This window comes from Candoia aspera, chromosome 2 (assembly GCF_035149785.1).
Source record: "Candoia aspera isolate rCanAsp1 chromosome 2, rCanAsp1.hap2, whole genome shotgun sequence".
In the NCBI taxonomy this organism is placed as follows: domain Eukaryota; kingdom Metazoa; phylum Chordata; class Lepidosauria; order Squamata; family Boidae; genus Candoia; species Candoia aspera.
This window is the reverse complement of record NC_086154.1, coordinates 127,170,942-127,196,222: the sequence shown is the minus strand read 5'-3', so window position 1 is coordinate 127,196,222 and position 25,281 is coordinate 127,170,942. Positions and strand designations below refer to the sequence as shown.

At 42.1% G+C, this 25,281-nt stretch overlaps 1 protein-coding gene across 1 annotated transcript in view; it reads left to right on the top strand.

Moving 5' to 3' along the window:
- Positions 1-23,746, top strand: part of DGKE (diacylglycerol kinase epsilon) — a 29,034-nt gene extending 5,288 nt beyond the window's left edge. Inside the window, exons 3-12 of the mRNA XM_063293588.1 lie at positions 3,501-3,660; positions 6,027-6,146; positions 8,130-8,273; positions 9,188-9,345; positions 17,543-17,594; positions 18,426-18,539; positions 20,099-20,170; positions 20,759-20,886; positions 21,659-21,770; positions 22,799-23,746. Of these exons, the coding sequence (XP_063149658.1) occupies positions 3,501-3,660; positions 6,027-6,146; positions 8,130-8,273; positions 9,188-9,345; positions 17,543-17,594; positions 18,426-18,539; positions 20,099-20,170; positions 20,759-20,886; positions 21,659-21,770; positions 22,799-23,023 (1,285 nt within the window). The 3' untranslated portion in view covers positions 23,024-23,746. The remainder of the gene's footprint in view (positions 1-3,500; positions 3,661-6,026; positions 6,147-8,129; positions 8,274-9,187; positions 9,346-17,542; positions 17,595-18,425; positions 18,540-20,098; positions 20,171-20,758; positions 20,887-21,658; positions 21,771-22,798) is intronic.
- The last annotated feature ends 1,535 nt before the right edge of the window (positions 23,747-25,281 follow it).

Below are 25,281 nucleotides of genomic sequence, written 5' to 3'. Positions count from 1 at the left end.
TGCTCAGTTTTGCACTTACTCTCATCTTTTGCACTTTGAAACTCTTCAGTCAAACTTGATTAGAATTCTACTGTGAATTCCTCAGGCCATACGGAAGGCCATACTTTGAATAGATGTGCTCTGTGGAAGCCTAAATTATAATCTGCTGCTTAAAATATTGGTTGAGACCATTGTTTGTGGGTGAGTCACTGACCTACCTGACTTTTGATGATAAGTTTATTTATGCTTGGGCAAAAAAAAAAAGCTGTTGTCAAAGATCTTTCATTTTGTGCCCTTTCTGCTCTATTGTAATAATGCTTGGTTCTGGCAGTGCTAAACGCAGAGAGTTCTTGATTTGGTTTGTTTTGTTGTTTACTTATTTAGTCGCTTCCGACTCTTCCTGACTTCATGGACCAGCCCACGCCAGAGCTTCCTGTCGGCCGTCAACACCCCCAGCTCCCCCAGGGACGAGTCCGTCACCTCCAGAATATCATCCATCCACCTTGCCCTTGGTCGGCCCCTCTTCCTTTTGCCTTCCACTCTCCCTAGCATCAGCATCTTCTCCAGGGTGTCCTGTCTTCTCATTATGTGGCCAAAGTATTTCAGGTTTGCCTTTAATATCATTCCCTCAAGTGAGCAGTCTGGCTTTATTTCCTGGAGGATGGACTGGTTGGATCTTCTTGCAGTCCAAGGCACTCTCAGAATTTTCCTCCAACACCACAGTTCAAAAGCATCGATCTTCCTTCGCTCAGCCTTCCTTATGGTCCAGCTCTCGCAGCCATATGTTACTACAGGGAACACCATTGCTTTAACTATGCGGACCTTTGTTGTCAGTGTGACGTCTCTGCTCTTAACTATTTTATCGAGATTTGTCATTGCTCTTCTCCCAAGGATTAAGTGTCTTCTGATTTCCTGACTGCAGTCAGCATCTGCAGTAATCTTCGCATCTAGAAATACAAAGTCTTTCACTGCTTCTACATTTTCTCCCTCTTTTTGCCAGTTATCAATCAAGCTGGTTGCCATAATCTTGGTTTTTTTGAGGTTTAGCTGCAAGCCAGCTTTTGCACTTTCTTCTTTCACCATCATAAGGCTTCTCAGTTCCTCTTCGCTTTCAGCCATCAAAGTGGTATCATCTGCTTATCTGAGATTGTTAATGTTTCTTCCAGCGACTTTAACTCCAGCCTTGGATTCCTCAAGCCCAGCATGTTGCATGATGTGTTCTGCATACAAGTTGAATAGGTAGGGTGAGAGTATACAGCCCTGCCGTACTCCTTTCCCAATCTTAAACCAGTCCGTTGTTCCGTGGTCTGTTCTTACTGTTGCTACTTGGTCGTTATACAGATTCGTCAGGAGGCATACAAGATGTCTTGGTATCCCCATACCACTAAGAACTTGCCACAATTTGTTATGGTCCACACAGTCCAAGGCTTTAGAATAGTCAATAAAACAGAAATAGATGTTTTTCTGAAACTCCCTGGCTTTTTCCATTATCCAGCAGATATTGGCAATTTGGTCCCTAATTCCTCTGCCTTTTCTAAACCCTTGTACATCTGGCAATTCTTGCTCCATGAATTGCTGAAGTCTACCTTGCAGGATCCTGAGCATTACCTTACTGGCATGTGAAATGAGTGCCACTGTTTGATAGTTTGAACATTCTTTAGTGTTTCCCTTTTTTGGTATGGGGATATGATTATTTCCAGTCTGATGGCCATTCTTGTGTTTTCCAAATTTGCTGGCATATAGCATGCATTACCTTGACAGCATCATCTCGCAAGATTTTGAACAGTTCAGCTGGGATACCATCGTTTCCTGCTGCCTTGTTATTAGCAATGCTTCTTAAGGCCCATTCAACCTCACTCTTCAGGATGTCTGGCTCTAGCTCCCTGACCACACCATCAAAGCTATCCCCGATATTGTTATCCTTCCTATACAGGTCTTCTGTATATTCTTGCCACCTTTTCTTGATCTCGTCTTCTTCTGTTAGGTCCTTGCCATCTTTGTTTTTGATCATACCCATTTTGGCCTGGAATTTACCTCCGATGTTTCTAATTTTCTGGAAGAGGTCTCTTGTCCTTTCTATTCTGTTGTCTTCTTCCACTTCCGCGCATTGCTTGTTTAAAAATAATTCCTTATCTCTTCTGGCTAACCTCTGGAATTTTGCATTTAATTGGGCATATCTCCCCCTATCACTGTTGCCTTTTGCTTTCCTTCCTTCTTGGGCTACTTCTAGTGTCTCAGCAGACAGCCATTTTGCCTTCTTGGTTTTCTCTTTCTTTGGGATGTATTTTGTTGCCACCTCCTGAACAATGTTGCGAACTTCTGTCCAGAGTTCTTCCAGGACCCTATCTACTAAGTCCAGTCCCTTAAATCTATTCTTCACCTCCACTGCATATTCCTTAGGAATATTAGTGAGCTCATATCTAGCTGGTCTGTGGGTCTTCCCTAATCTCTTTAGTCTGATCCTAAATTGTGCAATAAGAAGTTCGTGAACTGAACTACAGTCAGCTCCAGGTCTTGTTTTTACCGACTGTATAGATGCCTGCCACCTTTGGCTGCAAAGGATGTAGTCAATCTGATTTCAGTGTTGTCCATCTGGTGAAGTCCATGTATAAAGCCCTCTCTTAGGTTGTTGGAAGAGAGTGTTTGTTATGCAGAGTGAGTTGTCTTGGCAAAATTCTATCAGCCTATGTCCTGCTTCGTTTTGTTCTCCCAGGCCATGCTTACCTGTAATTCCAGGTGTCATTTGACTGCCCACCTTAGCATTCCAGTCTCCCGTGATGAAAATAACATCTCTTTTAGGCGTGTTGTCCAGTAGGTGCTGCAGATCCTCATAGAACTGCTCTACTTCAGCTTCTTCAGCATCTGTGGTTGGGGCGTATATTTGGATCACTGTGATGTTAGATGGCTTGCCCTGAATTCAAATTGAGATCATTCTGTGGTTTTTTGGATTGTATCCAAGCACTGCTTTAGCCACTTTACTATTAATTATGAAGGCTACTCCATTTCTTCTGTGGTCCTCTTGTCCACAGTAGTAGATCTGGTGGTCATTTGATGTGAAGTGGCCCATTCCAGTCCATTTCAGTTCACTGACACCCAAAATGTCTATCTTTAATCTTGACATCTCACCAATAACCACATCCAATTTGCCCTGGCTCATAGATCTTACATTCCAGGTTCCAAACTTTACATTTGCCACTCACAGAAGAGCACTGAAACAGTGTTGGCAATAATGCAAAGCTGCTAGAAAGTGAGGGCAGATAGAAGAGAGGCTTATAGTCTACAACATCCATCTGAGAGTGAGAAGGAAAGAGTAGGGTTGACATGCTTTATTCAGTGGTTGAATGACCACACCATTTATTGTTAAGTCCCTCAAGAATTACATTGTTTCCATAATTGTCCAGTAATAATACAATTGTTTGTTGTAAACCACCCAAAGTCCCCCCTTTGGGGGGAGATGGGCGGTGGCTAAATTTAATAAATAAATAACACATGGCAATGGAACCAGTCTTTCTTCCTTTCAGGTGTATTTGGTGCCAGCAAACTGTACATGATGATTGTATGCAGAATTCTTTGAAGAATGAGAAGTGTGAATTGGGAGAGTTTCACAGCCTCATTATCCCCCCATATTATTTGCTCAAGGTCAGCCAGATGCGTAAAGATAAACGAATGGACTATTACAAGGTAAGTCCTGCTTTTTTTTTGTTCTCAAGATACAGCTGTAGAGGTGTTTGAAATGCCTTGTTTCAGGAGCTCAGAATTGTTGGCTGGGTGGGGTTGGCCTTGCATGCCATGAGCTGGACCAGACCAAAAGAAAGAGGAGAAGGAATATGATACATGTGTTGGATTACTCTGTAGTTCACGGAGAAAAATCCCAAAAGAAGAGGAATCAGAAGAAAGAAGCTGGATAGGTCCATACGTTGTACAATGTATAGCCATTACACAAAGGGCTTGTTGGCAACCTGGTATGAAATAGCTTCCCCAGAAAAGTGCACAAAGCATTATTTTTATGATAGTGAAAGCCCTTTAAATAGTTTACGGTTCATGGGCTGGATTACTCTGTTGAAAATCTGTTTCTTAATTGTGCTTTTTTAATGTTACTTTTTAACATTGGGTTAATATATAATTTATGTAGTTATAGAGCAACTAGGTAAATTCGGTAAATCTTCAGCTATGTATGTTGCATTGATGGGATTTATTGATTTATTTATTTAATCAAATTTTTAATACTGCCCATCTCCCCCCACAAGGAGGGGAGGTTTACAACAAAACAATTGTTTTATTTTTGTTTTATTTGCCAGGGGTTGGTAGTTAAAAAGAGGATATTCACTTCTAATGTGTACCCATTCTTTTGTGGGTAACCTTTTCTTCCCATCTGTTTGTTTTTCAAAATTAAAACAAAATCCCATTAACTTTGGGAGATCTCTGAAGGATTGGTTTGTTTTGCTGCTATCACCAGACCCTTTAGAAATTCTTTTTTTTTTCTCCTTTATTTTATTTCTGCTGAGGTAATGTGACTAGGTGGAATGAGGGGAAGATACAGGCCAGCACAGTCACTTTGTTAACATTTAAACAAATCAACTTCTACTAAATGAGTTAGAAACTGGTTTATTTAATATTACAATGTAACTATAGTGTATCAATACTTATCTTCCCTGGAACTAAATATTGTCTATTTCTTTATTCTGTCTCTCTGACAGATGGAGGCTTTCCTATGCTAGAACCTGAGACTTCCTCAAACCTCTCCTTCCACCTCTACATCCTCAGTCTGTCTCTTCACAGTTCCCTCCTTTCTCTGGAATTTAAACAAGGAAGAGAGGTCCCCTGCATTGCCATGTTTGATTGGCAGTTCCACCACCCAATCATCACACCTTCTAGCACATTCAGATGCATGTATAGTTGGGAATAAGTACCACTGAGTTCACTGGTGTTTTTTCCCAAATACTTGGATATGGAATTACAGCCTTCAACGCTTATTTAAGTTATACTAGAGAGGGAACCTCATTCCTTCCCAAAGCAATTTTGAGAGATAACTCCCCTGTCAAAACTGTCAGCCAATCAAGGGAAGACTGTGATTGGTGAATGGTTTCCCACAAACTGGTAACTTTTGGCATAGCACATAAAAGTATATCCATAAGTCTTTGACATGTCTGTAGCAGTGTACATATTAATGAAGTTCAGTACTTCTGTTGGTAATTCTGATAGATTAAGAAAGCATCGTGGAAATTGCACATTTTTAAATACGTGGTATGTTTAATTTCTGCCCAGTCATAGTGTCCAGGAAATCATGAGTCTTATTTATGAGAGAGGGTTCATCTGTCATTGCAGGGAGTCATGGTATTGCAAAGTTTGGGAACACTCGTGCTTGTTAAGAGTGTGAGAAACCGCTTGTTACTAATAACATCCCTCTGATAAAGTTAATTAGCCGAAATGGTAGAGGTTGATTTTACTATGGCTCTACCAAAGAAAGGCCAGCTTTAAAGGCACCTATTTGGCACGTTGAACATGTTCTAGCATATATTTCAGTCTCTGTGCAAATTGCACATATGTTAGCTTACTTCTGGTTTAAAAGACTTGTCCTGATCAGCTTTGCAATCTAGACAGAGGATCTAACATCTATTGTGGATATTAACTTTTCTGTAGCTGTATCGTAAGCGCTCCCAGGACATGTATCTCCGTTAAATGCATACAAAGGGTTTATTATGAACTTGAGTTCTTACAGGCTGTAGGTTCTGTTGACCCTTTGAAGATGCTAATGGTATGAAAATATTTCAACATACCACAGTTAATTTGTCAAAAAAGGCCATTACATTAAAAAAGGATCATATTTGTGAATCGTCCTTTAAGTCTTACATTGAACAGGAAAATTGGTATTTCCTATAAATTGTAAAGCAACTTATTTTTCTCTAAGCAATTTGCAAGGGTATGCTTTCCCTCTTACAATTTAAGAGTGAATTTCTCAACAACATGAAGAAATAAGAGGGTGGTACTGTTTTGTTTTCTCTCACAGATACACATCTAAACACCTTGTTTCTGCTTTTTTTTTCCAGCTATCTGCTTCTTATGGGAAAAATTGGACCCCAGTAATAATTCTGGTTAATACTCGGAGTGGAGACTATATGGGGAAAACACTGATAGGGCAATTCAAGATCTTATTGAATCCAATTCAGGTAATTGTATTGATTCAGTGGAACTGAAGATGAGCCAGGTTTGTTGCTTAAGTAAGAAATCAACCATAGCTTAAGACATCCTGATTAAAAAAAAACTAGGCTCAGAAACTTAAAATTCCTTAGGAATTATCACTGTGGTCAAGATGCATTTGAGAAACATGCATAACATTGCAGTGTAGAAATGAGCATGATAGTGTATAGTGATTAAAATAGGGATTGGGAACTTTAGCTCTCCATATCTTGCTAAAGATAATGCTCAGCATCCATCACTATCAACCAAGCTGTCTAGGGGTAATGGGAACTGTGGTTCAGTAACATCTGATGAGCCACGGTTTCTCCACCTCTGCATCACAGTATCAAACTAAAACTGGGAAGGCCTAGATTCAAATATGTGAGTGGAGGCACCAAGTAGTCCTTTCCCTGAAGCCATGCATGTTAAATAGTCCCTCCCTTTGATGCCTGTGCTCTTTTGGGAAAGGATCTTCAAGTCCAGCTTAGTCTGTGGTGTTTGTTTTCTCTGACCTCCATGATCTTTTTAGTTTTATTTATTTATTTTTTAAAATGTGAGCCACGCAGAGTTGTCTCGAGTTGGACGGCTTCTAAGAGAAATACATACTTTTATGAAAGCCTCCATGCTGGCAACTGAAGGCTGGAATCCTGTAGTTCTTTGTGTTGCACGCAAGGACATCAAGAAATGAAACCACGTGATGTTTGACATTGGATAGTCAACATGGGCTGGCCTTGGTCCTGCTTATCTACTGATGCTGTTTTTTCTTCTGGGAGGAGAGGGACACAAAAACTTAATAAAAATAGCTCTAGCATGATAATTAGCTTAACGAAATGTTACTCCATTTTTGCAACTAAACATGAAATGTTTGTAATGCCTAATCTGGACATATATGTCACCTTGCAAATCTAGTATAGTCTTGTAAATACACTCCAAAAGTCATTAGAAAAATCTTAGTAGATAACTCACTGTATTTGCATGAGGTCTTATTTTAAATCACTCTGGGGGTACTTTCCTGATATCAAACTGTAAAAAATAAAATTCAGTTTTTCAAGATCTAAACCTTGAAAAAATCCTAATGGAGTATGCGTGGGTGTTTGTACCTACACACACACAAATGCACCCACACCCACACAAGTTTTAGCAAACAAAATTTCTGCCTGGATTAATCACATTCCATGCTCATCTCTAGTGTACTGTGTTCATTAACTATAATTTGTCATATACAGCACAACACCCTCCAAATATTCCAAATATGTCATTTGAAAACTGTTTTTCCAGTTGTTTTGGAGACTGTATATTGTCTCCAATCTCACAAGATTTAGCAAATAGCACAAGATAGCAAATCTCTGTACAGCAGTCTCTTTCAGTATTCATCACTTGGGTAATGTGTTATTGATGGTGAAACCTTTAATGAAAGCTGCAGAATAGTTAGAGCGCGCTGGCAGCATGTTCTGTGGTAATGCAGAAGGGCCCCTGCTCCTTATGTTTTTATTTTTAAATTATAGCTTTTGCCATTGTAGCTTTTTCCTGAAAACTTTAAAAGATTTTAAAAAGAAAAGCAACTGGTATGCTTTCCTCATCCCTTCCTTCCTTTGCTATATATTTTAAGCCTTTGCTAAAATCTTCAACTTGCCATGGAAGCATTTGGAACTTTCTTCCTCTGTTAATTATCTGAACTCAACTGGGCGATAGCAGACAGTGCTGTGATAGAAACCTGCTGCTTAGATCCTAGCAAGCCAAATTCTCAAGGTGACCTCTACACTCAATACATTCAAATAATCCATAGAGCGAAGGCAATAATTCTTCTTCTGTCATTTTTAAAGTCGTGTTGTGGCTTAGATGAATAGGCCTCACTTATACTGCAGTTATAGTTATCAGAACCTCTATTTTGTACCGGACAGTACTGTATTTAATCTGTGAAATAAAATGCCTTCTACAATGTCACATGAGCATTTTTTAAAATGTATTTTTAGGTCTTTGACCTGACCAAAACACCTCCAGCAAAAGCACTTCAGCTTTGCACCTGGCTACCTTGCAATTCTGCCAGAGTCCTCATCTGTGGTGGAGACGGCACAGTGGGTTGGGTCTTGGATGCGGTGGATGACATGAAAATAAAGGTATGGTGTTTCAGAGTGTCTTGGTAACCCCTTTCCTTCTTCGTTAACCACAGATTGGCTTCTTTGCATTGTATCTCTTCCAGTACAATATTGTCGGCAAACTACATAGTAGCTTTACCATGAACATCCAAGTTAAGACTACTTTGATGTCTTAGGATAAATGATACAAATAGCTTCTTCCTCCATTTTCTTTCTGTAAAATGGTGAGGCATCTGTGGTACTTCCAGATGTTGCCGAACCACAGCTCTTGGCAGCCTTATTGCTCGGGTTGCTTCCTGAATCACTGGAAGTGTCTCTCATACGTTCTTATAAAGTTTAAACATGCTTTTTCTAAAGGACGTTCTATCCCATTTTCTGTGTCATATTTTTTCTTGAAAATGTTGGCCCAGAAAAGTTTGCTAATTTCCTGAAAATTAGAATGGAGACTGCAGCATGTTTTTTTTCCCAAGTGGTATGTTCAACCCTGAAAACCTTTGTTCCTAACACAGATATGAATGCAAAGGTGCTGCTTCTAATCATATAGTAATACGAAATTTTTCCAGTTGCTCCTTAGGCTGAAGCCTGACCAGGCTTTGTAAGCAGGTCACGGTCTCCTTAGAGAGGCTTATCTTTCATTCCAAAAATCCCCTGTTGTCTGTTGGTCTGTCTGTCTGTCTATGAATAAATATAAGTTGGTCTCCTTCTGTTTTTTGCTGGTTGAGTAAAATAGTAATTATTTCCTTTATATCATTTGTGTATAGTTTTCCAGTTGTTCTCCTTAGACTCCCAGCTGTGCTGTTAAGGAAGAATCCTTGAAGCAGAATTGCAATTAGTGGCATTCAAGCACTCTCTGAAATTTCAGGTTCAAGCATGTTAGGCAGCCAGCCATAGAAAACAATGAATCTTTACCTTGAATTAATGCTTCTATATCACAGGGACAAGAAAAGTATATCCCTCAGGTTGCGATTTTACCGCTGGGCACAGGTAATGACCTATCAAATGCCCTAGGCTGGGGTGCTGGCTATGCCGGAGAGGTTCCAGTGGAGCAAATTCTACACAGTATCACGGATTCAGATGGAATCAAGTTGGATAGGTGAGAGCTTGAAAGCAAAACTTCTCTCAAATTTTCTTTTCTAACTTCTGTCCAATAATATTGTAAGGGATTGCGGTCATGGTTTCCTTGAGTTCTGACATTGGCTCTCAGTTCTATGGATTTCTGAATATAGCTGTATTTTAATGACTGTATGAATCTTTTCTGGCTGCAGATAGTATGCTATTATTAATTATGGGGGGGAAATCGGCTATTAATGGGGATTCCTTTCAGAAAGCCCATACTGATTTCTTGGCGATGCTGGAGCAAGCCAAGCAATGTTATTTTCATAATTTAATTTCTGCTCAGGCTAAGTCCCCTAGACAGCATTTTGATATGTTCCAGTCTCTTTTATCTTCATCTTTGTCACAGGCTGCTGCTGATTTTGAAAGATATTCTTCGGCCAACACTGAAATGGTCTTTTCTTCTCTTCCTTTGGAGGTTCATGTGCTATTCCCATTAATCTAAATTCTTCTTCCAGATTTTCTGAAGAAGTGGTAGCTAAAACGATCTTAGAAGCTTTCTATACAACATGTCTTCCTGCTTTCCTTTACACATCTATTCTTCCTTCTTTTATGGCATTCTTCATGCTTGTCTTCACTTTCTTTTTTAAAAATACCTTCTTTGAATTCTTCAGTTTGTTCTAGTTTTCATCCATGTCTTCCCTTTCATTTTGGTCCAGTCCTAGAACAAGTTGTTCTCACCCAGTTCCTTCTGTTTTTGCCAGCAGATAATTTCACTGAGTCATTTCAATCAACATTTGTTTGGACACTGGCTTACACTGTCAATGACCAACCATCAGGATTGACATTGCTGGATTTCTGGGCAGCATTTGACACTTCTGATCACAATATCTTATTATCTTCTCTGAATTTTTTTATGCATAGATGATACAATTTGACATTGCTTTCATATTTATATCCCATCACGCATTTTTAGTTAAATGGAATGGTCTTTGCTCTCAGCTCTTCCAGTTATCCATGGTGTTCCTCAAAGTCTGTTCCTAGGTCCATTCCTGTTCACATTGTTGTAAGGTTCTCTGATACTTTTTTTTCAGCTTATATCTATGCCAAAGACATCCTTTTATTCTTGATGATGGGGTGTAGCTTTCCCTTTCTAACTGTTTTAGCAGGGTCTCCAGTTGGCTGAGTTCCCACTGCCTTAAGTTACATTTGGAGAAGTCCATACTTACTGTTTTTCATTCTAGTTGTCTTTTTTCATCTTCCTTTGTTTTTTCACTTTTCAGGACTGTTAGTTGCAGGCATCTTCTGTTGTATGTGATTTCTGACTTCTTATCTGTAATGATTGCCCTAGCCCAAATACTCAGACTCACAAGAGGCTGCTAAATGAAATCTGATTTATTAAAGAACTAAAGACAAGTACAAAGAAAGCTGAGAATGAGCAAAAGCGCGCCAAATACAAACTTAAACCCTTGGTGCAAACGTATCCCGCCTCCCTCGTAACAGCCCCGCCCGACACAGGTGCTAGCAATCGTCAGAGTTGCTAGCCTGGGAAAGTAACCTTGAGCTCAGTAGATAAGACAAATACATTCCAAAGCAAAGCGAAAAGATAACTGTTCCCATCCTCCCCACAGAGATGAAACACGCATCCAATTAATGACATGCGAAACGTTACGATGTATCAAAGACATTGAAACGGCGAACATGACATACCGCCTCCCTAAAAATACATCTAAGGACCTGGCTTAGTGGGATAAGCAGAGTGAAAACGGGCTACCAGGACAGGGGAAGCCACATCTGGTGCAGCCACCCACTCTGGATGAGGGAAATGTTTCCAACGAACTAAATATTGTAAAGTATTGCGAAGGCGTCTAGAATCCAAAATTTCTTTAACTTCAAAGTGTTGCTGACCATCAATCATGATGGGGGTTGGAGGTGGAGGTTGGCGATGCCAGCGGTCAGAAGGAATAGTCGGTTTGAGCAAACTGCAATGAAAAACAGGGTGTAAGCGTTTGAGGTTATGAGGCAAGTCAAGTTTAAAAGTCACAGGGTTAATTTGAGCTATAATCGGGAAAGGACCCACAAATTTAGGCGCAAGTTTCTTTGAAGGTTGTGAGGACTTGAGAAACTTAGTGGAAAGGTAAACCGAGTCCCCGACTTGGAATGGAGGGTGGGGGGCCCGCTTTCGATCAGCATACAGTTTATAATCCGCTTGTGCATCAGCTAATGCCTGTTGAATCATTGGCCAGGAGTCAGCCAGTTGTGTTGTCCAATCATCTGGAGTAGTTGATCCTGCCGGAGGTTGTGGTAGATCAGGGATAGGTACAAAGTCTTTACCCTGGGCTACCCGAAATGGGGTTTGGCCAGTGCTTTGGTGCACTGCATTGTTGTAAGCCACTTCAGCAAACGGTAGGAGGTCTACCCAATTGTCCTGCTGATAATTTACAAAAGCTCGAAGGTACTGCTCCAGAGTAGAGTTAAGAGCCTCAGTGGCCCCGTCCGTTTGAGGATGCCAAGCCGTGGAGAGGGCTTGCTTCGTGCCTAACAGCTTGAGGAACGCCCGCCAAAATTGGGAGGTAAATTGTGTGCCCCTGTCCGAAATTAAGCGGGAGGGGCATCCGTGTAGCCTGTACACGTGTACCAGAAACAGGCGGGCCAATTGACGTGCTGACGGAATGGACACGCAAGGGATGAAGTGAGCTTGTTTAGAGAAATAATCTTTGACCACCCAAATGACTGTTTTGCGCTGGCTGGGTGGCAGTTCTACAATGAAGTCCATGGAGATTTCCTCCCAAGGGGAAGAAGGGGCAGCCACCGGCTGTAGAAGGCCCTGGGGCTTGCCCACCTTGCGTTTAGACATTGCACACACAGTGCAGGAGGCAATGTAGTCCTTGACAAAAGCTGCTTTCAGCCGCTCAAACGCCGTTTGACAAGCAGGCGTCCAGCGCAACAGCGCCCCGGGATTCTTGACTCTCCGAGTATCTCCCACCCCTTTTGTTCGAAGCAGTTCAGTTAGTGGCAGGGCAATCTCGGCGAACCCCTTTATGAATAATCTGTAGTAGTTGCTGAACCCCAGGAAACTTTGCAGTTGCCTGCGGGTGCGGGGACTCTCCCAGTCCATGATAGCCTGCACCTTGGCAGGGTCCATCTCTATGCCTTTATCTGAAATTCTATACCCCAAGTAGTCAATTCGGGTCTGATGAAAGGCACATTTAGACAGTTTGGCATACAATTCAGCTGATCTGAGTTTACACAATACTTTCCTTACCAGAGCCACATGCTCTTCCATGGTTTCAGTATAAATCAATACATCATCCAAATACACCAGTATCCCTTTAAACAGATGTTCATGCAGTACCTCATTGATTAATTGCATAAATACCCCAGGGGCCCCAGCCAAACCGAATGGTAACACCTTATACTGGAAAGCTCCCAACGGGCAATTGAATGCAGTTTTCCACTCATCCCCCTCCTTGATTCGTACACGATAGTAGGCTTCTCTTAAATCAAGCTTAGAGAAGATCTTTCCCTTGGCCAGATGTGACAACATGTCCTTGATCAATGGCAAGGGATATTTGTTGGAAATTGAGACGGCATTTAATCCGCGGAAATCGGTACAAAGTCTCAATGTCCCATCCTTTTTTGGGCGAAAAAGCACCGGCGCCCCCACCGGTGAATTTGCCGGCTCAATGAATCCGCGCGCCAGATTTTTGTCCACAAAGTCTCTCAACAGGGTCAGTTCCTTTTGTGTCATGGAATAAATCTTTGGCTTGGGCAATTGGGTGTTGGGCAGCAGTTCTATGGTACAGTCCGTCTTTCGATGGGGGGGCAACTGGTCGGCTTCCTTTTCACCGAATACGTCAGCAAACATCCTGTACTCGGCCGGCAAGCCTTCCAGAGGAGGAACCGGGTAAGGCGGAGTCGCAGCTGCCGCAACCCCCACCATCTCCTCTGGGGCACCCTTCCCCTCGGCCGCTTGATAGAACCCATCCCTGAACGTGATAGTTCGGTAAACCCAGTTTATGTGGGGGTTTTGCTGCACCAACCAGGGTACCCCCAACACCACCAATGGTCCCCCAACAGGAGCCACGACAAAAGACAACCCTTCTTGGTGGCTGCCCAGCTGCAAGGCTACGCGCCCTGTAAAATGGGTGACCGGTTTGCCCCCTGCCATGGACCCATCCAGTTGAGTAAAAGCGATGGGTCGTTGTAAAGGGAAAATGGGTAGCTCCAAAGCCGCTACCACGTCGGGGTGCATAAGACACCGGGAACACCCCGAATCAATCATGGCCCATACTTCTACAGTCTTGGATTGGGAGCCCAATTTCAATTTCACCGTGAGAATGCGGTAACTGCCACTCACCGATGGAGGCTCGCGCCCTTCCTCTACCACCTGCCCAGCGGCGCCCTTTAGAGCAGGTGGCTGGCATTTCCCGCCGGCGGCAGGATTTCGGTCTCCCCTTCCATGTCGTAGAACATCACATCGTCTCCCTCGGCTTCAGCCACCGCGGCTTTCTGCTTCCTTGGCAATGCAGGGGACTTCGCCGACGGTTTGCCGGGCCGTTCCTCCCCCTTTGCCTTCGGGCATGCTGCTACTCGATGCCCCTCCTTACCACATCTCAAACACAAGCCTTTTGCGTACCGCTTCTCCCGCTCCTCGTCCCAGGGTCGTTGTCCCGGTTTCCCCCCGGTGCTCACTGGGCGGCTGGGTTTCACCTCCCGCCCCGACTTGGCGGTCTTCCGCTGGGCAAAGATCTCCTGGGCATGTTCAGCCCTCCCCGCCAGCAGGATCCATTCGTACAGCGTATATGGGTCGTCCCTCCCCAGGGACCAGCGCAGCACCTCTGTATTCAAGCCATCCTTGAAGAGCTCGATAATGGTTGCTTGGGACCAGTCATCCACCTTCCCAGCTAGCGCTTTAAACTCCAAAGCATAATCTGCGACCGATCTGAACCCCTGCTTGAGTTCCTTCAGGGCTCGCTTTGCTCTCTCTTTTGCTAAGGGGTCCTCGAAGTGTTGTTTCAACGCCCAGAGGAACTCATCGAAACTTTCCAGTTCAGGCGCTTCCGACTGGCACATCTGGACATACCAGTCTGCCGCCCTCCCCTTCAGTTTGGTGGCAATGGTGATGATCCTTGCCTTCTCCGATTGGAAAACCGCTCCCCATTCTTCCATGTAAGTTTTCGCATTTGTCAGGAAGAACGAGAGTTTGGTCGGGTCCCCATCAAACTTGACAGGGAAGTCTCGCATGCCGCCTCCCGCCGGGCTGCGCCCCACCACTGGTGCCGCCGCGGCTGGTGCTTCCCTGGCTCGGGGCGGCGCGGGGCCCCGGGGCGATCGTCCAGGCGATGCTGCGATTTCCATCTGGACCGACTGGTCCCCTTCGCGCCTCCGCACCACCCGTCGCCGTTCCGGGGACCGCCCCTGGGAAGAAGGGGTTGAATGCCTCTGGCTTGATTCTTCCCGGACCTCTCGCAACGAGGTCACATCCAAGCTCAGCTGTTTCAGTATAGCCTCCAACGAATCCATTTTGGACTCCAGTACTCGGATCCGATCCGGAGTGGGTGAGCCCTCCGTTGGCTGCACCTGCACCACGTTGGGGGATAGTGGGTATCTCTGCCTCCAGGATGGGCCCCCCGCTACGGTGGCATCTCCTTGGGTCTCATCCCAGGTGAGCAGCTCGCCCGGGGAATTCATGGTGGTCTCCGGGGCCGTTTTCAGCCCCCCGGCTTCACTCTCCGACTCGGAGCTCGCCTCTTCCCGGATGGCTGACAGCTCCCCCCCTTGGGACGGTCGGCCGGACTGCCTCACGGTCGAGTCCGGTTCCCCTTCTTCCATCATCATGATGTCGGGTTCGGTCATCGCTGGCTCTCTCCCTCACAGGGTTCGACACTTGTCTTTCCTGGACAGGGGCCAGCGGGGTTAGGATCTGAGATTCTCAGCTTTATGTAATGATTGCCCTAGCCCAAATACTCAGACTCACAAGAGGCTGCTAAATGAAATCTGATTTATTAAAGAACTAAAGACAAGTACAAAGAAAGCTGAGAATGAGCAAAAGCGCGCCAAATACAAACTTAAACCCTTGGTGCAAACGTATCCCGCCTCCCTCGTAACAGCCCCGCCCGACACAGGTGCTAGCAATCGTCAGAGTTGCTAGCCTGGGAAAGTAACCTTGAGCTCAGTAGATAAGACAAATACATTCCAAAGCAAAGCCAAAAGATAACTGTTCCCATCCTCCCCACAGAGATGAAACACGCATCCAATTAATGACATGCGAAACGTTACGATGTATCAAAGACATTGAAACGGCGAACATGACATTATCAATGAGAAACTTTTTTTTAAAGGCTTTGATAAAAGTACAAGAACTTTCCTTGGGCATTGGGACCAAGTTCATTGGAGTTTCTGTCTGGAGGGGTGCAACAGAAATTTGGGTTCTGATCACCTATTAATTTTTGCTGGTTTTAACTTTATTTTTATTGTTGTTTGGTTGTATGCTGCTCAGTCATAATTGTTCACATGGGGGAACTGTATAAATTCCATATATGAATAAATAAAACTTTAAAAAACTTTTTTACTTTCTGAATATCTAAAAAGTTTGTTCATATCTTCTTTCATAAATAGCTAAGCAGCTAGGTAATATCTTGGAGAGGTCTATGTGGTTCAGGTCGTTTGTGTGGTTCCAGACCTCTCCTGATTCACCCTGTTTTCTTTTTGCCAATCCCTGCATTGGCTGGTTATCTGGAGTGTTGAAATTGTTGCTACTGACCTTCTGGGCTGTGTATACAGAGATAGTTTTTTGCACAACACATAATTCAACTTTGAAATTTGCTGCTCATGATGTGATGCTGGCTACCAGCTTGCTAGCTTCAAAAACGTGTTGGAACAATTCATGGAAGTCATGGGGATCTAGGACTGCTTCTGAAGGCCATCTGCTGGGTGGCTAGTGGGCTTCCTTGTGCAGCTGGTTGGCTGCTGTGAGAAGAGACTGCTGGACTAGATGGGCCAGGGGTCTGATCCAGTAGGGCACTTCTTATGTTTTAATATCAAGTTATATGAATAACATGATTATAATTCATGTTCTCATGTGCTTGCTTAGCTGGACCATACAGTCAAGGTTGATTAGTTTTTCCTCCAGCTACTACCCTCTGGGAAAAAAACTCCTCCTTGAATTGTATCTGGAATCCAATCTCTTGAAGTTTAGAAAAGGCCTTAATATGGTTCTTTTCACAGGATCTTTATGAAGCTGGAAGAAATTTCTTAACCATTCAATACAGGTTTACATTATGGTTGCACTGGCATTAGAACATTTCTTATATTGATTAGACTGTTTTATTTCTAATATTGGTTTATACCATCTTATACTTTATTGCACTTAGCTATAAGCAAACACTAAATAAAAAATCCTGCTGCTGGATTTTTGTCATTCAGGGCATTTAGGATTCTGCCAGTTCAGGGGTAGGGCAAGTTGGCCTATGACATAACTATCAAAGCTTTCCATTTGCTAGTTAATAATGTTTCCCTCAAGTCTGTGTTATAACCTCTGACTGTCAAGGCTGAATAATTTTCAAGGAACTCTAAGACAAAAAGCAACATTATATTAACTAATCCATTCTTAATGAACAAAAAATAAGGAATAGTATAATATAGAAGTAGGCAGTGTGTGGCACCTAGATTACTAAGATGCCCATAGTCATCTCTATTCACACCTGCCAGTCTTCCTGCCCCACCTGACTTTAATTAATATTTTAGATTCTACAGTTAAATAAATTGGAAGCTAGATTGTTATAAAACCACATGACAACTTGTAGCATCATGTTTATTTACAAGAATTCCTCTGGACTTCGGATAGGTATTAGAAAATAAAAATGTGTAAAGGTACCCACATAACCCATAAAAAGACAAAGCCATACTAGAATTGAAGCGAACATCTTGAGAAGGTAGAGGAGTGGCAGGGAACAACCTTTGCAGTTTGCCTTCTGATAAAAGGGGTTATGTGGCAGGGTATGCCCACCAAGATACACATTTTGTGAATAGATCAGCCCACTGAAGTGGCAACCATAAGGGCCTGCCACTCCTATATAGAGACAAAATGAACATAAAAATGTATTGAAGATTTATTGAGCAATTGTCATTGACCCTAAAGTCATCAACTGTGACTAATTCAGGATGCCATTGTTACTTCCCCATTTCCTGTATGTTTTGCCATTTTATATGCCAACCTGTGCATTCTCTCTTAGGTGGAAAGTTCAGGTAACAAACAAAGGATACTACAACTTAAGGAAATTAAAGGTAAGGTTTGGAAATGTTTGAGTTTTGTATAGTGATTAAAATGCTGTAACATAAGAACCTGATCCTCAATGGGCAGCAGGGCAACTTCTGGTGATCCGCTTGGGCCTGTTGGATTCTGAGATTCTTGGATCCAGCAAGATTCTTAAGCAGGCATGCATATTCAGGAGGACTTGATAATATTTAGAGCAATCCTAGTGTGAGGTCTGAAAGAGGTAGATTATCTGCTATTTCTAAGATCCTGCCAGTTCATACTAGGGATGGGGGAAAGAAGGTATATTAACCTTTTTTTTCCCCTGAAGGCTGTTTTCTCCATCCTATTGACAGTTTGGGAATGGGAAATATCCATGTCAGTCTGAGCTTGTGACATTTCAGGAGAAGAGAAGAATGTTGCTGGTTCAGAGATGCCTCTTCTATCAGTGGAGAAGTAACTCTCTGCCATCCTACTTCCTGCCAGCCAACAATTCTAGAGTTTGGTCTGGCCTTCCTGCTATATCTTATCTGCAAAGAGATCTAGGTATTTTTTTTCCTTTAACATTGGTGAACCATAGCAATGCTGAGCAGGAGGCAGAATGGAACATTCAGATCTGCAGGCTTTCTCCAAAAAGAACATTGCATGACCCTACTGCACTTTCTTCACCAGGCTCATGGCATTAGTTAAGCCCTGGGTCTTGTTTTTTAAAATAGGAGTTCCTTCCTTGACACGTGTGTGTGTGTGTGTGTGTGTTGTGCAAAAATGGCTCTTATAATAACCTTTTTGTAGATTTCTTCTTGCCCACTTTTGCATTGATTTTTGATGGTTGGTATTCTCTCTCTCTCCCTCTCTCTTTGCAGGAATTCACAATGAATAACTATTTTTCTGTAGGGCCAGATGCTCTCATGGCCTTAAACTTTCATACGCGTCGTGAAAGGAGTCCATTTTTTTTTAACAGCAGGATTATTAACAAGGTAAATTGGATAAGCCAAAAATGCTGGTATTCTATTGAGGAATATTTTGTCTTTAGCTAATTTTTTTCTGCTATGTGCAAATAGATAAAACTGATTCAATTAAGTGATGTAGAAGCTTTTTTGTGTGTGTGTGAGAGAGAGAATGAGAGACAGAGAGAGACTGTGTGCATATAAGAAATACTGGATTGGATGCCAACAAAATCAGATTTTGAGAGAGGGCCCAATTCAAATCGTTGTGGTCTACAGTAGTCATCACATTCACTGATACCAGCAGGATCACTGCCAGGATGACCATGTCAGGATCCAAGTCACTGAAGCGTAAAGTGGCTTTCAAACTGGAATGCAGGGAACGACTGATGGGTTGGCAACACAGTATCCATGCTGCCCTTAGACAACTGCCCTTGCCATCCTTTTTTAAATTCATTTTCTGGAAAAATCACAACATTTTGGCTATTTTTTTTTTTTAAATGTAATAAAATATAATTGTAACACATTATATCATCATCATCATCTGCAACATTCCTGAAATTAAGTGTGGTGTCCGCCGCCTGAAACAATTGCTGATCCTGGTTTCAGCTGTATGGATCTATAATTTGAAGTTGCCCTTTGTATAAAAATAATTCCTATTGTCATTATATTTTAATACTGCTTTGGGGCTTTATTTTCAGTTTGGATTAATACATTGTTTCCAATTTAAATAGTAATTGGGGCATTGAAATATGCCTGTCATTAATACACTTTGGCAACCTGGGAAATGTATAAATATTTACCTGTCCTTCCTCCAAGTAAGTCAAAGAAATGCACATAGTAAAACGGCATCCATTTTTTCTCTATAGTGTTTAGAGGAAGTAACTAGCTGAAAGTTACCAGTAAACTTCTGGTCCTAGTTCAATATTCTTGATTGTTACATTAAAATACTGTACATACTGGAATATAATTTGGAGGTAGAAAATGTGTTATCCAGTCTTCTTGTAGATATTAACAATATATTTAATTTACTTTCTCTGATGGGGTTCCCTGATTTTCATACCTATCTCTAATGCAGGACATCCTTAGTTTATCTCAATTTAAGAGAAGCATGTTAACTTATCAATGTAATTTGACTCATAAGAAAATAAGAGTTCTAACATGTTGGGAATGTTCTAGATGTAATATAAAGCTTATGTAACTGGAATGTGGGCAGTCCTAAATTGGGAGAGGGGGAGGAGTCAGGATGGCCACGAGTGCACACACGTCTATGGGCTCTTACATTGGAAAATTCCAGCAAATCATTTTTTTCCAAATCACTAATGGTGATATGCAGCATTCCAGGTGGCTGGGTGGCAGGTTGAAAATATAACTGACTAACCTGAGGAAGGAAAGTGGATCTTTCTGTCTCTTTGTACTAGAATTTTAAAGATTTGTACATGGGACTTAGCGCCTTCAAAATACTCCTATGCAATAATTGTATATGCTTCAAAAGAATTTCGAATCTAGGTCTGTTCTGTGGCAGAAAAAAATGCCACTCTGTCCAGTCTTCTCCCTCATTGAAATCCCACCTCTGTTTGTTTGTTTTGTAGGCTATGTATTTTTTTTATGGAACCAAAGATTGCTTAGTTCAGGAATGTAAGGATCTAGACAAAAAGATTGAGGTAAGATGGCCATATTTCCTCTCTCCCTTGTAATTTATTTTATTTGAGAAATACCTTGTTCTTAAGGAGGTGGAATCAGAAATTGTATTCATTAAATCAAGAATGTACGTGGAAGGGAGAAATTAGTGGCATCAATAGTATGTTCTGTACCTTCTTAAATAAGGGTGTACAGTTGTCCTAGACACTGATAATTGGATGCTCACTTTTCCTTATTTTCACTTTTGCAACCATATATGAAACTCCCTGGATCAACTCACTTTAAAGCACATGGAATAGATTCACCCTTTATACTGAATGAGAATGTGATTGGTTTGGTTCTGGTTTAACATGAGGTGTAAATGGGCCAGTCAATAAATTGCTTTTCCATAACCTACCAGGGCACATGGAATTTCCTGGTTTGTTTTGTGCTCCAGTCCAGCCTCTAACCAATCCATAGAGGTGCAATGCAAAAGCAGTTTTTAAAAAACAAGGGAAAGCAAAACAGCAATTGTCCAAATAAGCCAGGATTACTTTGCTGGTTTGCAAAATTATTAGTGGTTTGTTTGGGACTTGTTCAACTTACTAACAACCTGTTGTATATCTTTAAAGCTAGAGTTGGATGGAGAGAAGATCGACTTGCCCAGTTTGGAAGGGATTATCGTGCTAAATATTGCCTACTGGGGAGGTGGCTGTCGACTGTGGAAAGGAATGGGGGATGAGCTTTATCCTCTAGCAAGGTAGGATGGTAGAAAATTGCATTATATACTGTGTGCAGCAGGGAAAGTTTGGAGGGTCTTGCATCCAGGCGTGGTTCATCCAAGAAGGGCCACCTGTGTCAGATAGCAAAGTGGAGTGGAGTTTCCACATGGACTGCATTGCCAGGGTTGGGGAGCCCTGGGCACAGCTCCCCTCACCCACTTTCTGGATTGCTTTAGAGACCCTGGATTTGGTCTCTCCAACCCTGCCTCCTGATTCTTTGGGACTATTTTTTCTTCCTGGGCCTTGATTTTTGTTCTATTCTTCCTTTCGTTTTAATAAATAATGAGGACTCCATAATAGTCATGCTTGGGAAAAGGATTTACTTTCAGTTCAGATGGCAGTCCATGGTCCAGCCAAAACTCTGGGTATGTCTCTTCTGTTTTTTTCTTTTCAAATTTAAAACAAGGAAAAATTTGTTCCTTCCCCAACTCTTGGCCAGGTGTTCTCTCAGTTTACATTCCTCTTTCTTGACAAGTGGCAGCGTCTAGACCAACATCTCAATTTTCTACCTCCTTTCCTTTCTGGTTTTTAAATTCTTTTCCTCAAGTAGAGGCCTGAGGAGTTGGGATGGGAAACAAAATTCCCGCCACACCTGCCCACTTTGTTGTCTCAGCATATCTTCTCATCCGGGGGGGGTGGGGGGTTGCTGTTTACTACGGCAGGGCTGTAATACTCATAATCAGGAAACCTTTTTGAAAATTGGGTCCAGGATGGCTTTATTGATCATAAACTCTCCTTGTCCTACTTCAGGCATGATGATGGACTACTGGAAGTTGTTGGAGTCCACGGCTCTTTTCACTGTGCACAAATTCAAGTGAAATTTGCAAATCCTGTCAGACTGGGACAGGCCCATACTGTGAGGGTAGGTGGCACGTCCCTGTGGCTGTTTCCCAAACTCTGGATTGAATCTTTCATTTGGAGCCCAATAATGAAACAGAAAGTGTGTTGGGAAAAGGCAGGACATGGAGGGTGAGTTCATCCCCCATGTAGTTTAGTTGCTCTTGGAAACAGACAGACCAAACCAGAGGAGGACCATCAGATGCCTCTGTATTACATGAAGACACTGCTCTGAGTTAAGTGATGGGTGAAATACTTTGGAGTTGGGGGTTATGTTTTTATTAGTTGGTGGATGTGGAGGCAAATGCTGGATGATGTCCTTTGGTGCCTTGTTGACTTTCTGGAGTGGGTGGTCTGTTTATACTCAGCGGAGGAACTTAGGCCAACTCATTTGGAGTGGCATTCTCAAAACTTGCCAAGCTAGTATAGAAAGAGGAAAAAGAAGGACATACCTACAGTATTGTCTTCTGTTAACAGTGTACAATCTGCTGTTGCACAAGGAAGTCCAGTTTCGCCAGCAATCCAAACAATAAGAGTGTGAGACATAATCACACACTCAAGCCAAACAGGTCAGCTGAATTACTTATACTTTACGAAGCATCTTCTTAAATGATTGTCATTTCCCTTGTTTTTTGTCCAGGACAGACTGTTGTCTAATTCAACTCTATCCTCTCCAAAATCTCCTGTTTATTTCTCTCCCCAGAGGAGTTTATAAGTTGTTCCAAATTTTTTAATAAGCCTGCAGGGATTTTCTAGCCTTTATTTTCATGCAAAAGGGGAAGCCATCTGCAGACTAGGTTTTTGCTTTTGGAAAGCCTCTTCTGCCAGCTTGCCTCATTTCTATGTTGGTTGCAGAGGAAGGGACACAAACCCAAAGAGACCATGGGAAAGCAATCTGTTCGTGCTTCCAGCAGCTTGCTTACTCCCCTCAACAGGAATTAATTACATTGTTCAGTGCATACTAAAGATATTTAGTATTAACATTCTGTGTAAAAGCAGTGGCCTGGACTGATTCATTTGTTAGATTCCACAGTCTTTTTTTTTCCATTTCAGCTGATCCTGAAGTACTCAAAGATGCCAATGCAGGTGGATGGGGAGCCCTGGGTACAAGGCCCTTGCACCATCACTATTACTCACAAGACCCATGCACTGATGCTCTATCACTCAGGTGAACAGACAGACGACGATGTGTCTAGTGTATCTGAACAGGAGCTGACAAAAGATCAAACTGATGAAGACACATACGTAGGTCTCGATCCAGGTTGCTCTGCTAACTAGTAATGATAGTTCAGCGTGGCTTTTGCTGAAAAACTTTACACTGTGATCTGGCTCCCACAGAGGCTGTACCATCTCTGCTTTCACAAATGGCACAGGAAGAATAAACACTAGACTTTTGGGGGGCATCCAAAGATCTGAGCCAAGTTCAGTCATTCCTGCTTTGATACACAGCATCAAGCAGAAGAAATGGCAGGGCAGAGGAACCTTTCATGGCAACTTTTTACTGACTCCTCTTCTGTAGTCCCTGAAAAACCATGTATAGCCCTGTGTAATCATTGCCAGGTTTCTCATTTGAGGCCCGAAGGGCATGGCGTCAGCCATTTGGGGGATCGGATCGTCTTCATGCAGACACTGCACTGCCTGATCAGAAATATTACATGGGGCCGAGTGCTCCTTTGCTCACCCCTCCTCACCTCTGTCGCACATCCCTCCTCCTCTCAGAGCCTAACATGGTGCAGTGCCAGGACCATTATTTCTGCTACCTTTTGACAGTGGAAGGGTGGGGAGAATTCGCATGAGAAAATAAACCTTCATAAGCCGTGCGAGCGCTCCTGATGGGGCAAAAACTGCGCCTGCGCTAGGTTCACAGTCAGCTTCGCTTTCAATTTTGCCGAATAAGTATTACCTAGAGCTCCTTGCTGACACACATGCCACAGACCACACCACTGGATACTCTTACCTTCTTGGGTGCTAAGTTGAGCGAGGGCTAAACTTGTATGCTGCCTGTCCGGTCCACATTGATAAAAATGTTTGAGTTTTCATAGAATATTAATATTCCATTGTTTCGAACATTAATCTTGCTTCTGTACTAGCTGTTTAGAGGTTTTAAATGATGCGCTTTGTTTCTATATTATGTCACACTGATTTATTTATAGCAATGGAAATCCTAATTAGGACCAATCAACTAACTATTACAGCTTTGGAAATTACTTTTAGATTCTTTTATAGGAAAGTGGGCTGCTTCCAGAATACAAAATGTAAGGAGTCAGCAAACACCTTGCAGGATCTTGCAGGAATTTAGATAAGAATACAGAAATATACTGAGATTTCAGCATTTTCATTAGAGAACTTGGAGATTTCTGAAGACTTATGAGAATAGGCAGTTTTATGGTATTCCAGCTATTTTTATTACTATGCTTTTAATATTCTGGCACCTGCCACTGGAAAAAATTGCCAGCTCCTGATAACCAAAAGATTCCCAGCTTTCTGACAGTCTGGGTAGGGAGTGGAATTTAAATTCCAAAGAATTTCTTAAGTTGTCATAGTACCCTGATTCTGCCTAAAGGATAAACTTTAGAATCAAAATCATCAGCAAAAGAGACTGTGATTATCTCTGAATTAGGTTTTGAACTGTCCACCTGTAATGTACAGAAAGAGTCTGTAATCCAGCAGAGGCTTTTCCTAGAAGGAAATAGGGAGACCATTTTCACTAATTTCCCCTTGTTATCCTCCAATGTAGTAATTGCATTATTCCAGAGGGTGCCCTAACACTCTGGAGATGCTTGTCAGGGATCTACAACAGTGGAGGAATTAGAAAAATCTGCTAGTGGAATGTACCTGCTCAAAGGAATACTAGATCTAAATACATATAAGGTGAGCATGCTTGAGTTAATGTATGCTGCTGCTGTTGCTGCTGTTGTTTTACTGTAGGCACAATCAATCAGGAATCCTCCATGCATACATTCCACAAAATAACATTTGTGCAAGGCTAAATTCCTATTGATAAGACACATTCCTAGTAAATTGTGCCATTGGTCTTAACACAGTTTTTCTTATCCTTTTAGGAAATGTTGTGTCTTTCTGTGTGAAATAATTCTTTTAAAGCTTGCTAGCTATTTGGGTAGTATAATTCATGTTCTAAAACAATTGTATAGCTTAAATTAAGATTGGTTCACTTATTTGATGGTAGGTAAGTATTTAAATGTTTGATAAATCAGGCAAGTTTAAATGTTTACTCTTAGATTTTAACGGGATTTAAACCAGTGCATGAACCCTGTATGTTGAAAGCAAGGGTCTTGGTTTCATATAGCTGAATGAATGCAAGGGATAAGCTTCTGTTGGAGGCAGCAAGAGTGTATGTGTTGAAACTTTTTGTTAACTATTATAATTTTATTTTTGTCAGTCTCCTTTTCATCAAGTAATTTAACTGTTTACGTGGAAAGGTATATTATTCAAAGGATATTTGGGTCCATGATTGTCTTCTATTTGCACAAGATAGTAGTAAGATACAAACAGTTTAAGCAGTGCCACTGGGGGAA